The sequence below is a fragment of the Triturus cristatus genome, chromosome 7 (genome assembly GCF_964204655.1).
Source record: "Triturus cristatus chromosome 7, aTriCri1.1, whole genome shotgun sequence".
Taxonomy (NCBI): Eukaryota; Metazoa; Chordata; class Amphibia; order Caudata; family Salamandridae; genus Triturus; species Triturus cristatus.
Genome location: NC_140590.1, coordinates 1,867,275,862 through 1,867,289,841, shown reverse-complemented (window position 1 = coordinate 1,867,289,841; position 13,980 = coordinate 1,867,275,862). Strand labels below are relative to the sequence as shown.

The following is a 13,980-nucleotide window of genomic DNA, read 5'->3' as shown; positions in this document are numbered from 1 at the left end:
GTAAAGCTTTTTGCATGAAAAACATGCATTACGGCAACTGTGCATACATTTTTTACCAGCACTGTTCACTTTGGAAGAAATGTTTAATAACAAATATTACTGCATTTTAGGGCATGAAAAAATATCTTCAAAACGAAATATTCCAACGGAGAAAAATTTACTACAGCCAATTTTAGGAAAATAAAGAAGAATGAGGCAGTAGACTAGCAGTGACACATCAGCCTAACCGGTCTCTCCGTGGCCGGCTAGTTGAGAACAAAAGCCACGGCTGAGGCTAATATGCCAGACTCGTCGTCTTGCCATCGCTTCAGGGGGTTTATAGTGAGAGGACCGTGGCTGCTCCATTATCACTGGAGCTGGAAAGCAGGAACCGAGTCATCGTTTGAATGCAGAAAACCCTTAATAACTGCCTGCGTATTAGAACAGTCTATGGGAGGCGCGGGTAGTCAGGTGGTTTCTATCACAACAAGCACTTGGCATTGGATTAAGAGCTGGAGGGTCTCGTAACAGAGCAAATAAGGAAACAATTTAAGAAAGACTACTTTGAATGTAGTCACTACCTAGGATTGGTCAGTGGGTTTCATTAACACGTCGAAAGGTGAGGTCTTAGAAACGCGTCTGCTGCGTGAAGCACATAGCGGTATGGGCTTTTTGCAATTTACTCGTGTGACCCTGCCGAAAGGAACATCCTGGAAGGAACTGGCAAACTAAATGACTAAAGACATTCAACGAATTCAGATATGTGAGCGAGATGGAAAAGATCTGCATGACCACTGGCACTGGGATCCTCACACAGAGATGGGCATTTGTTTCGGAGGGGTCCAGCCTCGGTCAAAGGACTCCACCAAGTGGAGATAGGACTTTGACTGTCTGTGCTTTAGGAAACGTTGATGTGATCACTGGGGCAGCATGGAAGCAATGTTAAAGAGCCAGGTACAGTTGCCTTGCTGAGATAGGAGTCCATGGAGGAGACAACTGACAAAAACTGGCGAGGACCGCAACTAATGCATGGAAGTGAACCTCAGAGAGTCCCAGCTCCAGAACACCGCCGTTTAGGAAACCTATGTGATCTAATATCCAATCTGCTTCTTCAAATGACATGAATAAAGTGTGTTGCTACACTCCAAGTGGATTTGAGATGTTACCTTGCCTGAGAGAGACAGGAATGGTCCCACTCAAGGGGACACCAGAATCCCAGAAGTTGGTCAATGAGACGCACCACTCTCCATGGCAAAGGATTAAGCATGGGTAACAAACAACATCTAATCCAGGAGAAAGTAGAGTGGGAGGCGCTCCCCTGCTCTAGAAAGGCGGACACAAATAAGGAGAAAGTATACTGCTTTTAAAAACTCTGAGAAAAAAGAAAATACAATGTCGACCAGGAAATGTGCCAGAGTCATACGAACTTCTCCTCCAAGCACATAAGGGTTGCTGTCTCGTACTCAGATGGCTCAGCGGGAAAAGGTCTACCTATGTCAAAAGTTCGAATTCTAGAAAGGCAACTAAGTCTGTGATCCTTCTCACAATAATAAAGTGAGCCTCATTACATTTGGACAGGGAAATACTCATTATTTAAAGTGTTAAGAGGAGTCAAACGAAAACACATTATTTTTATCATTATTATAACCGGTGGATACACATGATAGAATTAAATTAGGCGCAGTGTCGGTGTAAAAAATTAAATATATCATATCTATCAAAGGGCATCGAGCTGGGAGGCGCTCACACAGTTTCCATGCCACCTTCTGCCTCTGAGAAGAAAGAGTCTAGGCCCCAATCAAACCAGGTCTAACTATACGCTAGTGTTTAATTTGTGGGAAAATAAATGTCTGTGCCCAAGATATTTCTCAGGAGGCCAGTGCAGCTCTCATCACCCACTCTCCTCGTCAGCCGAGCCAAATGCCGGTACGAGTGCTTTTCGCTTACCATCACACTCCTACAAATGTGACAATATGAACTATTCTCGGCCAACCAAAGATGTAAGAATGGCCTGGAGGTGCTGGTATGATTATGTTTTATGCATTTTGCATTGTTAAATTGTCTGTCGATTTTTACAAATTGACATCGCTACTATGTAGTGGAATGTCATAAAATGTGCTGTGTCAAGAAATAGGTGCTGAGGTTGAGTACCTGCACACACCAGCACAAATTAAGCACTGCAATACAGCCAGGTTATTCAATAAACCAGTGTGATGAAATGGAAAAGTTTAGAAAGTTGGTGTTAGTTAGCTTGACGGGAATTAACATTGCTCAGAATGACCTGTGGAGTCAGAATAACTGCAAGCAAGCTCACAGTAATAATAGGTGGAGTGTGAAAAACACCCTCAAAGGCAGCTCAGCAAACGTGTCCACTTTGGGATCAAACAGCATGGACTGGTGTTGTACAGGCTACCTTACAGAAAAAGAGTTTAAGAAATCTTTTAACGAAGTCTCTAATAAGGTGATCATGAATAATATTAATGTACAAGGCCTGGAGAGCAGGAGCTCAGGAACTGGACGCCATTATTAATATGTGAGTTTTTAGCAGGCCAGGAGGTAAATGAATCATGGCTAAGAAAGAAGATGCTGAAGAAGGTCGATGCTATATCTGGTCCAGGAAGAATTTGTAGCAAATTAAATAAATTGCTTGACTTGCATAAACCTAAATTAATTTGCAAAATGATAAAAGCCCTTTGAAAACATTTTAAAACAAGCATTGGCAAAACCAGTAGGTCTAACTTTGTTATACCTGAAAGTTATTTTATGTTGGCAAGTTTGTGTGTGCTTGGGCAAATGAGTGACTGTAACAATGAACCAATGGGTGTATGGATAATGAGCGAGTATACGGATTGATAAATAGTGCACTGACTGGGTACATGGATGGAAGAATGCGTGAGTGACTGTTACATGGTTTGATGAATGGATGAGTGAGGGCATTGATAAGTGGGACAGAAGCAGCAACAAGCAGAGAGAGGAGTCTACTTCCACCATAGGGACTGCAGCAACATTCATCATTCACGGTGTTATCATCCATGCGTTCATTCGTCATCTTAGCCATACACAAATCCTTGCTCTCACTTATCCATCACTCTTTCATCAATTCATGTACACACTTTCCTCTTCATACATCAGTTCAGTTATTCACACACTCCTTTATCCATACACCAAAATCAGCACAATATGCATTCATCATGCACCAAATTGGCCACCCATTCAAAAAACAACTAACCATTCATCCATCCATGCACTCACTCATTGATTCATAAACTAACTCATCCATCAATTCATTCATCAATCCTTTGACTTATTATCAGAATCAACCTCTCACCATCACACTATGGCACATACAAATTAGCCAAACAATGAAGTGCTGTTTTTGTTATAAAAAAAAAAAAGCCTGTTCAATTGACTTACCAATGGTCGGTTTACGTTTTGAAAGCAGTAGAAGAAGGAGCAGGAAAACCATGCAATAGCATAGCTTTTTGACAGGACATTTCTGTAGAAAAACCACAAACACTCACACACTTCTACAAAGACTCATTTCAGAGCGCCTAGTTGAGAGGATTTGGGTTTCAATTCCACCACATACTAGTAGATATATGAACGTCAAAAGTAGCTCATCCGCACAAAAAGGGAGCACACAGAGTCCTCTTTCTTGGTCTGCACATACTTTAACACTTCCCTTTGGGAGGTACAGAAATATTTGCTAAATATCAAAAGTGATACTCTTCTACAATATTCGAAGTTGTAGTGCATAATGGTCTCAATATTTTATCATATAGTTTGCTCAGTGATGTCACTCACTTTGATGACCAGAATTACGCACTGTGAATATTGGCAATACATTTGCAACTACATACAACATTTCTAAGTTCTCTAGAGAATGTACAAATATCTTCATATTGATTTCGCACATTTTGGAATGGCAAAAACATTTTCGTACATCCGAGACATGCATAGCTGCTTTGCCTTTGTGGAGAAAAGGGTGTGAATTACAAGAAAAAAATGAAAAGCTTCAGCATTCTCGATGAGAACATTGGATGCGTGACTAAGATCGCATAGCAACGGACATCAGGGTATTTGCTAGATTAGAAGACGGAGAGAAGAAAGTAAAAGTTTAAGGAGTTGGAAAAATCAAAGGATTGTATTTTTCGCATCTCTTGACTTTATGGGAACTTTTGCTCAGTTCCTCGTTGATGTGAGACTCATTAAGGAAGTGAGCAAGAGAAGAAGGACACAAGGGAGCTGAAGGAAGAAGGGGGCATGTGCAGCAGCTGGAAAGCTGCCATCAAGGTAGGAGGCTCCTAAAAGCAGCACGGATGAAAATATTAACAAAACAACAAGCATGAGGTGGAAGGTCGATAACTCCCCTGCCGTGCTCAGTACACCTCTTAGCAGGCGGCATGAAAAATAATGATCTAAAAGTATTGAGTACCCAATGAGGATTTAGTAAATACGCAAGGAGAAAATGCTGTTTTTTTTTGTTGTTTTTTTTTTACAAACTGCCTGTGGTTTAAGAAGGTACTGAGGTCAGACTACAAATCCCATAATGCCTAGAGTCAGTTTCCATGCAGGCACCCTCACCATTTCTTACCCCAGTTTCAAACACGATAGCCCCTCGTAACTGCGCCCCCGGAGCCTTTCCTCACCGTATCCCACTCAACTGGTACGCAACCATACGAATAATCATAGGGCGGGATTACATGGCGCAGAGGGTGTACTCGTCTCCAGCCCTGGCACCAACAGCCTAGGACTCAAACCTCGTCTCCGTTTTGGAAAATAAAAGTACGGTTGGCAGTGTAATGTGTCCCGTAGCATTCTGAGAAGGGGAAGCTTAACATGCCAACCTATTCAATAGATGAGCCGGATATACTCACCTCTGCTGCTGCTTGTGGGCCTGGATCCAAGTAGGAAATATATGCAGCGCTTGGCTACTACTATAGTTTAGGGGCAAAAACAAAGCACACTTTTGCCGCATGCCCGCCATTGTTTAAGATTAATGGTGTGCAGCCCAGAAAAAAAGCAGCAGCCTATGTTGGAGATTCGAAGGAGTGCTGCACTGGTAAAAAAAAAAAGGAATAATGACAAAAATAGGATCACGAGCTATGCGGCCGCCATTGTTTATGATTAAAGGCGTGCCGTGCAACTTAAAAAGATATATATATATATATATATATATATATATATATATATATATATATATATATAAAATAGAGAGATTGGTGAGCGCACACAAGAAAGGCGCGGAGGCCATTGCTAAAGATGATGGTTACTGTGCAGTTAAACCATAGTGTTAGCTGGGAAGCGAAAAGTGAGCCTGCAACAGCAGGTAGGAGAAACTCATTTCAGAAAATAGTGCTTACAAGCTGTAAATGAAACATCCTGAGTAACAACACAAGTAAAAGGGCCAGTCCTCATGGTAGGTTACAAAAGCAGAAAAGGCGGTACTAAGGAGGGAATATTAAGCCTATTCATAATTCAAAAGCAACCATTTAGAATGGACAGTAACAGGAGCCAATTGAAAAAATGGGCGGAAAATAGGCAGAGCTTCAACTCCATATCTGAATACAGCATGTCTCGAAGAGACAGCGCAAGGGCTGCCTAGGCGAGACATAAAAATATGAAGTAATAGTTTTAAAAAATGTGCTGCATAATTTGCCTTCTCAACGCATAATACAGTCAACCCTGCCACATATTTTGGTGCTACCCTGCCGCGTAATTCCAGTGGCCCTGACAATACTATCCTTAAACACAAAGGAAACCACGGCTTAGAAAAGTAGATATAAACAAAAAAGTTAACCATGGACATATTAGGACACTGGCCGAATTAGCTCAACCATGCTACCCCAGTGTCAAATAAAATTCCACCAGTGAACTCTTTTCTAGATTTATCACTTTATCCGCAAAATGTTATGTTAAATTATAATTATAGAGTGCCAATTACCAAACGGTCTCTAAGCGTTGTAACATAGATCAGAGGTCCAGAATCGTTTCGCGGAACTATACTCAACACACAGCAGAGGAAACTTATCCAAACGCCTCTGTAAACAGAAGGGTTTTAAGTTTCCTCCGGCTTCCTTACGCATACCGTCCGGTAGTTTGTTCCAGATCTGGGGAATGGTAACTGAAAATGCCCGCCCCCCTAGAGTCGTTCTATTTAAAACGTGGGCAGACTAACAAGCAAGACTCTGATGACTGAAGATAGCGTCCGGGCACATAAGGCCTTAGGCGGTCTTAGATGTATTTGGGTGCCTCTCCAAACGGAGACTTGTGTGCAAAGCGCAACCCCTTAATTTTAACCCTTTGCTTGATGGGAAGCCAGTGTAACTGCTGCAGCAGAGGGGTGGCGTGGGCTCTTCTTGGCAATTTATAAATCGACCTTGCTGCATCATTCATAACCACTTGAAATGAAAATATTACCAGTCAACACAATATATGATCAGTTAGTTGACATTTCAAATTGGTTATGGATTGTGAAACGCAGCATTAAAACACAGCCTATAACAAAATGAAGGTCATGTAATTAAACAGTTAAAGTAATAAACACACCGGAAATATATGGGTATGAGAGAGAGGAAATGACAAGAAAAGGGAACATATAAAAGGACAACCAATGGCTGAAAAGGATTTCAGAATAACAAATATAGAATAAAACAGTCATAACAAATAAAATAGTCTCTAACCTACTGTTAATATCACAATAAATGATGCTACTAAAAACGTTCAGAAAACAGTTTCACACTGAAATGCGTACATGGTAAATGCGTTTCATGGTTACCATCTTTATATAAAACGAGGTGAGAGTTTGACATATAGCTTCAGAATCAACAGTGCACTGTTTATAAGGTGTGGCTGGATTCTTCTCTTCAACAAACAAAAAGCATACAATATTGAAGCGCTGCAGCTTTAAACACATTGACCAAACCTTCCTGCTAATTCCCCAAAAGAATTAATAAATTACAACTTACAAAAAAAACTTTTTAAAGACAATGTATAATGGATTTGAAAGATGTTAGTTATTATCAATCAAAAGTTAGTCGAAAAAGGTTGCATCATTAACCCAGTCATATACACCACATACAAACATAAATACGGACTTCTATAAAAATAACATTCGAAGGATAAAAGTGCACATTTTTGTGCCCTTTTCCAAGCAGCTAAGCCAAGGTAAAAGAATATACTTGTGTATATATATCAATCACCAAACAGCCCCAAGGAGAGCGCTCTATTGCGTAGTGGGTGCTCTACTCAAGGACGGGCCAGTCCTCGCAAATAATTTTTCACCAAAGATCCTTTGCAAGAAGGAAATCACCGCACTCCCAGGAAGTCGTCAATTAATTGGAATTTATTTTATCGTGCAAATGGTCACCACCAACGCGTTTCAACCAACAATAGGTCTTGCTCACCATGAAACGCGTGCACCTATCTCGGTGGGTGTGCGGATTCAAACCTTCATATTGGTAAAGTCGTGAACGATGCGTGTTTCAGCCAGCCCACTCCGCTTACGCTTACAGGGAGGGAACTACAACGCTACATGTCCCAGGTCTTCCCTGTAGTGATCTGCTGCTCACAGGTCTAGTTGTCAGCATGCCACAGCCACTCCCTCACGCTGCTTTACACCAACACCACACCCATGCAGCACAGGCGTCACAGGACATGTGACCCTGCCAATAAAAAGGGCCGTGCGCACATGCTCAACGCCATTTCCACTCTATCTGGGTGTATCCGTGTGCTTATTATGTTGGTGGCAGCGTGTGCGCAGCCTGTGATGATGCGGACCACGCATCATCACAGGCTGCGCACACGCTGAGTGCTTCAGGTGCCACTAACTCAGTGCACCACAAGTCATCGCCATGTAGCCTTATTAAGGCGGAATTCATTAGACAAGAGACACTGCTACCAGTGCGGACTGCCCAGACCACGCATCATCGCAGGTTGTGCACACGCCGAATGCTTCTGGTGCCACTAACTGTGCAGCTGACCTCAACGCCACGAGGCTGTGGACACTTGCTGACCGCTGCCTCCGGCCTACACTGCGGTTAGCAGGGCTGACAATATAGATAGAGTCGCGATTGCAGATGACGCAGTCCAGTAGGCAACAGACATTGCTACCAGTGCGGCCCGCCCAGACCACGCATCATCGCTGGCTGTGCACACGCTGAGTGCTTCAGGTGACACTAACTCTGCACCACAAGTGACCGCCATGTGGCCTTATTGACACAGAATTCATTAGGCAAAAGACATTGCTCCCAGTGCAGCCCGGCTGGACCACGCATCATCGCTGGCTATGCACACGCTGAGTGCTTCAGGTGCCACTAACTGTGCAGCTCAACTCTATACCACGTGCCTGTGGGCCCTTGGCGATCGCTGCCTCCGGCCTACACTGAGATCAGCAGGGCTCACAATTCAAATTCAGCCTTGGTTCATTAATTTCAGAGTCCTGTAGGCAACTAACTATAACGTCCCTGAAACCTACATATTTCGACAGTGTATTCCATACATATTTCATCTTTTGTTCCATACACCTACACTGTGGTCAGCAGGGCTCACAATTTAAATTGAGTCTTGATTTATTAATTGCAGAGAGAATTGTACTCTATGTCCTCGGATTTTGTCAAGAGGAAGTGACAAAAAGCATTCCTCGATGCCTTCGCTGACTACTGCCTTCCATCTACACTGCGGACAGCAGGGCTCACAATTCAGATCGAGTCGCGATTGCAGATGACGCAGTCCAGTAGTCAACAGACATTGCTCCCAGTGCGGCCCGGCAGGACCACGCATCATCGCAGGCTCCGTACACGCTGAATGCTTCAGGTACCACTAACTCAGTGCACCACAAGTCACCGCCACGTGGCCTTATTGACGCAGAATTAGGCAAAAGACATTGCTCCCAGTGCGGCCCGGACTACGCATCATCGCTGGCTGCGCACACGCCGAGTGCTTCAGGTGCCACTAAATCTGTGCACCACAAGTCAACGCCACGTGGCCTGAGGCAGCATTCAGTAGGCAAAAGACATTGCTCTCAGTGCGGCCCGCCCAAACCACGTATCATCCCTGACTGCGCACACGCTAAGCGCCACTGTTGCCACTAACTCAGTGCACCACAAGTCAACACCACGTGGTTGTGGGCCCTTGCTGACCGCTGCCTCCGGCCTACACTGCGGTCAGCAAGTCTCACACATATCCAATCCAATCCTGTCCTGCAAGGACACGCCATCATCGCTGGCTTCGCACACGCTGAGCTCTTCAGGTGCCACTAACTCTGTGCATCACAACTAATGGACCCTTTATGGTTGACTTTCGTGCTGTACAAACCAGATGCAACAATGTCACCTCAGGCAGCAGGAATATCCCGAAGGGACATTAACAATTTCTTCACATCAGCACGCTCCTCTCTGGTGCCCCTACCTCAGTGCACCACAAGTCATGGACCCTTTACGATACAATCTTTTGTGTGTGATTTAAGATCTGGTGCCCCTACCTTAGTGCACCACAAGTCATGGACCATTTATGATTAAATCTCTGTCTGTAATCTGATGATCACTGTTGTAGTTGTTGCCAGCACCAACTATTCCCTGAGGGCTGGCTTACACTCACCCCACACATATCCAGCACAGACGTCACTGGACTTGTGACCCTGGTAATAAAAAGGTGCCGAGCACACGTGCCCGTAGCCAGTTCCACTATCTAACTGTGTCCGTGTGTTCATTATACAGCATGAGGGCCCTGGTCCCTACCACATTACATTGTGCTGTTGACTGCGCACGCAACCATGTTACCTCTGGCAGTGGGGAATGCCTCAGTTATGTAACTTTGTCTGGGTCATTCTATGAGTACATGGATACAGACTGGATGATTAGAGTACTGTAAGGAGAGAGTGTATAGTGAATTTATAAGTGCTTGGGCATTTACGGAGTGATTGGATAAGTACATATGTTGGCAGAGACTAACCCCCAAGCACAAGCTTGGCTCTAATTGGGTGCCAATTATTGGCAACCCCAGTGAAGCGTCAGCATTGCAAACCAAGCCTCAGGAAAGGCCCAGAATCCTGTCTGTAAGATATTCCCAGCCCCACAGCTGGATCATTGACATACGGCAGATAGAATCTACGGAATTCTGTAAGCGGAGTGGGCAGAGCCGGCGCACACCAGTCAGAAGCGGAACTAGAGCCAAATTTCGGGGGAGGCTGATAAAAATTTTGGGGGGCGGGGGGAGGCTAATTCTTCCTGTCATAGGCAGAGTGAAGATGCAGGTGAAATCACAACAAAGCCTAATTTACAGGTAAATGGTCTTTTAAAGACCTGTGAATTACTCGGGTGCCGCGCTGAGAGCCGCTCACCCAGCACGTTCACCTTAGGAGGCACGCTGAGAGCCGCACACCCAGCACGTTCACACTAGGGGGTCGCGCTGAGAGCCACACACCCAGCACGTTCACACTAGGGTGCCATGATGAGCGCCGGGTTAGAATCGGCACTCCAAACTTTTCTAAAAAAAAAAAACGGCCCACTTCCATTAATTTATATTCACCCCGAGGACCCCATCCCCTGGGGCATGCCCAATTCTTGAATGATATTATTAATCATTAGGAAGGGGTTGAAGAGGGACGTTTGAGGTGTATATGTATGTGTGCATGCAAAGGGATATGCACATAGTGTGTGGTTGAAGAGGGATGTGTGAGGTGTGCGGGGTGTATATGTATGTGTGCATGCAAATGGGTGTGCACACGGTGTGTGATTGAAGAGCGACGTTAGAGTAAGCAGGTACTGTTTCTTACAGCTGCTCAGACAGTCTAGTACAGGCATCTCCAACAAGCAGCTTGCAAGCTACTAGTAGCAATCCAGCTACCCATACGTTCCTCCCCTGCTAACAGCCCACACTGCTAAATTAGAAGATTTTGCTTGGTGGACTTAATACATGTATACCAAAATTGTGCATTTGAGAAGGAAATGTATTTTCAGAACTCATGCACTGATGTGTGGAGAGACTTACTACTAACTCTAACTTAGTGCCAGTGGCATTGGAGGTATGTTTGTTAACCATCACCCATGTAGAGGCAATCATGATGCACTCCCCCTGCTGGTAATCTTGCACATATGGCCGCTAATCTAAATGTGTCTGATGTGGTATTAGTAGCTCGGGATGATTTGCATTGAACATAAGTCACTCTTATGAAGTCACTCTTATGAAGAAATAGTCTTCTGCTCCCTCTCAGGCCCTCGGGTGTGTCTCCACCTCCCTCTTGGGCCCTCAGGTGTCTATTCTGTTCCCCCTCGGGCCCTCGGGTGTCACTCTTGCTCCCTCTCTGGCCCTCGGGTGTCTCTCTTGCTCCCTCTCTGGCCCTCGGTGTGACTCCTGCTCCTTACCGGGCCCTTGGTATGTCTCCTGCTCCCTCTCGGGCCCTTGGAGTGTCTCCTGCCCCCTCTTGGGCCCTCTGTCTGTCTCCTGCTCTCTCTCGGGCCCTCGGGTGCATCTCCTGCTCTCTCTTGGGCCCTCGGGTGCATCTCCTGCTCTCTCTCGGGCCCTCGGGTGCATCTCCTGCTCCCTCTCGGGACCTTGGGTGCATCTCCTGCTCTCTCTCGGGCCCTCGGGTGTCTCTCCTGTTTCCTCTCGGGCACTCGGTGTCTCTCATGCTCCCTCTCGGAGCATCGAGTGCATCTTCTGCTCCCTCCCGGGCTCTCAGGTGTGTCTCCTGCTTCCTCCCACGCCCTCAGGTGTGTCTCCTGCTCCCTCTCACGCCCTCAGATGTCTCTCCCCTTCCTTCTCACGCCCTCAGGTGTCTTTCCACCTCCCTCTCATGCCCTTGGGTGCCTTTCCACCTCCCTCTCACGCCCTCGGGTGTCTCCCCTGTTCCCTCTTGGGCCCTCGGGTGTCTCCCCTGATCCCTCTTGGGCCCTCGGGTGTCTCTCCTGTTCCCTCTTGGGCCCTCGGGTGTCTCTCCTGTTCCCTCCCGGGCCCTCGGGTGTCTCTCCTGTTCCCTCTCGGGCCCTCGGTGTCTCTCCTGTTCCCTCTCGGGCCCTCGGGTGTCTCTCCTGTTCCCTCTCGGGCCCTCGGGTGTCTCTCCTGCTCCTTCCCGGGCCCTCAGTGTGTCTCTTGCTCCCTCTCGGGCCCTCGGTGTGTCTCCTGCTTCCTCTCGGGCCCTCGGGTGCTTCTACTGCTCTCTCTCGGACCCTCATGTGTCTCTCCTGTTCCCTCTAGGGGCCCTTGGGTGTCTCTCCTGTTCCCTCATGGGCCCTCTGGTGTGTCTCCTGGTCCCTCTAAGGCCCTTAGGGTGTGTCTCTTGCTCCCTATCAGGCCCTCAGGTGTGTTTCCTTGGCCGCTCTTTTCTCTACCTCCTAGTTTGTGGGTTACTGAATTCTTGAGGAGGATGAGGTAGGGATTTTACCTTCTCCCCCTTTTTCTTATTGGGAGTACTGTGTTTCCTGCTTCCCCACACCCATCACATAAGGTGTGCTAGTGCAGTGGGATATGCAGCTCGGGGTCAGGGGTCACTGCACACGTCACAGATGAGACATAAATGCCAGCCTCTGGGCGCTGCAGACAGGCCTCCCTGGGGCAGTGATGACACCGGCGGGTCTGAGGTTGCCGGCCTGAGAGCCGAGTTCATGCAGACCCCGGCAGCCCCTTCAAAGGGCGCGGAAAGCCCCACAGACCAGCACTCACCCCTGCAGCATCCCCCGGAAACATCTTCCTGGTTTTCATCGCTCCTTTCCGATGTTTATCGTCTTCGATGTCACCCCCGCGGGGAAGGAACCATCCACGGACACAGCTGGCTGCGGTGCACGGTGTAGGGCGGGTGACAGTCCCAGAGATACCGTGCTCCGACTGGACCTACGGAGGAGCCTAGAGGGAACAGCCAATGTGTGACCCTGGGCAAGTAGCAGACTGGGCTGAGTGAGGGGAAGTGCGCAGGCGCAGGGAGCAGATACTATTCGAAGCGCATGCGCGGAAGAAGGAACACTTCCGGGAGCACAATCGATGAGTGCCTCTGAGCAAGGAATAGGACTGTGTGACGCACAGTGCGCAGCCGCAGAGAGGAGACGTTTAATCACAGCGCATGCGTAGATGAAGGAACACTTCCCGGATATGACCGTCCCAGAGCAAGGAGCAGACCTAACTGAGTGGAGCTGAGTGGGCAGCTGCGAGCACGAGAAACTATCCAGACCGCATGCGCAAAACAAGAAAAACTTCCGGGACGACTGTCAGTGAATGTGATTCTGAGGCAGGACCAGCGGCTCCGATTATGCTTCTCATTTCTTTACCACTTTATTAACAACAGCCAGTGAAAGAAAAGTTTTCAGTAACACTACATTACCCATGAATACTCATATGTCATGTGGCCAACCATAGAGCATAGGCCTAAGCCCTAACCAAGGTGAAAGTGTCCTCTTTCTTTGCTGCTCCACAGCTGTTCATTCTATTACAGGACCAGAGGCTTCGGATTATGCTACTCACAGCAGCCAATGAAAATGTTTTGTTGTGCAAATAAACCACATTTCCCATGATGCATATCTTGTACATCAAATCCTGTTAGACCCTATAAGAGCCACCATAACAGGAAATTGTAGTGTCGCGGTCTAGTTGACGCGCACTACGTCAGGGCAGCAATGCGAGTAGCGGCCATATTGGACGCTACTGCGCATGCGCGAGGAGTGCGGCGCGAGAGCAAGCGATCGGAGCGTGTTGCCCGGCGCTCTCTCTAGGCGAAGTCTTTATTTGTTTAATAAATATATATACAACCCTCTACACTGCCTCCAGCAAGTCCTTGGGGATAACAGCAAGCACCTACAGAACCTAGCAACATTACAGTGGCGACGAGGCTCGGACGGTGAGAACCCTGTGTGACCCAGGAGGAAGGTGCCCCCCAACTTGCTTCTGGGAGGAAAACCCACGAGGAGGGACGTCACCCCACGCGGTAAGAAGAACGAGGGGGTCGAGGACAGACGCCTACGCACAGGGAGAGCGCGGCAGTGGCAGACAGACGCCAGAGGGTGGCACGTGGGC

At 46.9% G+C, this 13,980-nt stretch overlaps 1 protein-coding gene across 1 annotated transcript in view; it reads right to left on the bottom strand.

Moving 5' to 3' along the window:
- The window catches only part of LOC146813539 (uncharacterized), a 140,482-nt gene extending 127,608 nt beyond the window's left edge, over positions 1-12,874 (bottom strand). Inside the window, exon 1 of the mRNA XM_085620302.1 lies at positions 12,640-12,874. Within this exon, the coding sequence (XP_085476428.1) occupies positions 12,640-12,678 (39 nt within the window). The 5' untranslated portion in view covers positions 12,679-12,874. The remainder of the gene's footprint in view (positions 1-12,639) is intronic.
- Positions 12,875-13,980: the final 1,106 nt, after the last annotated feature.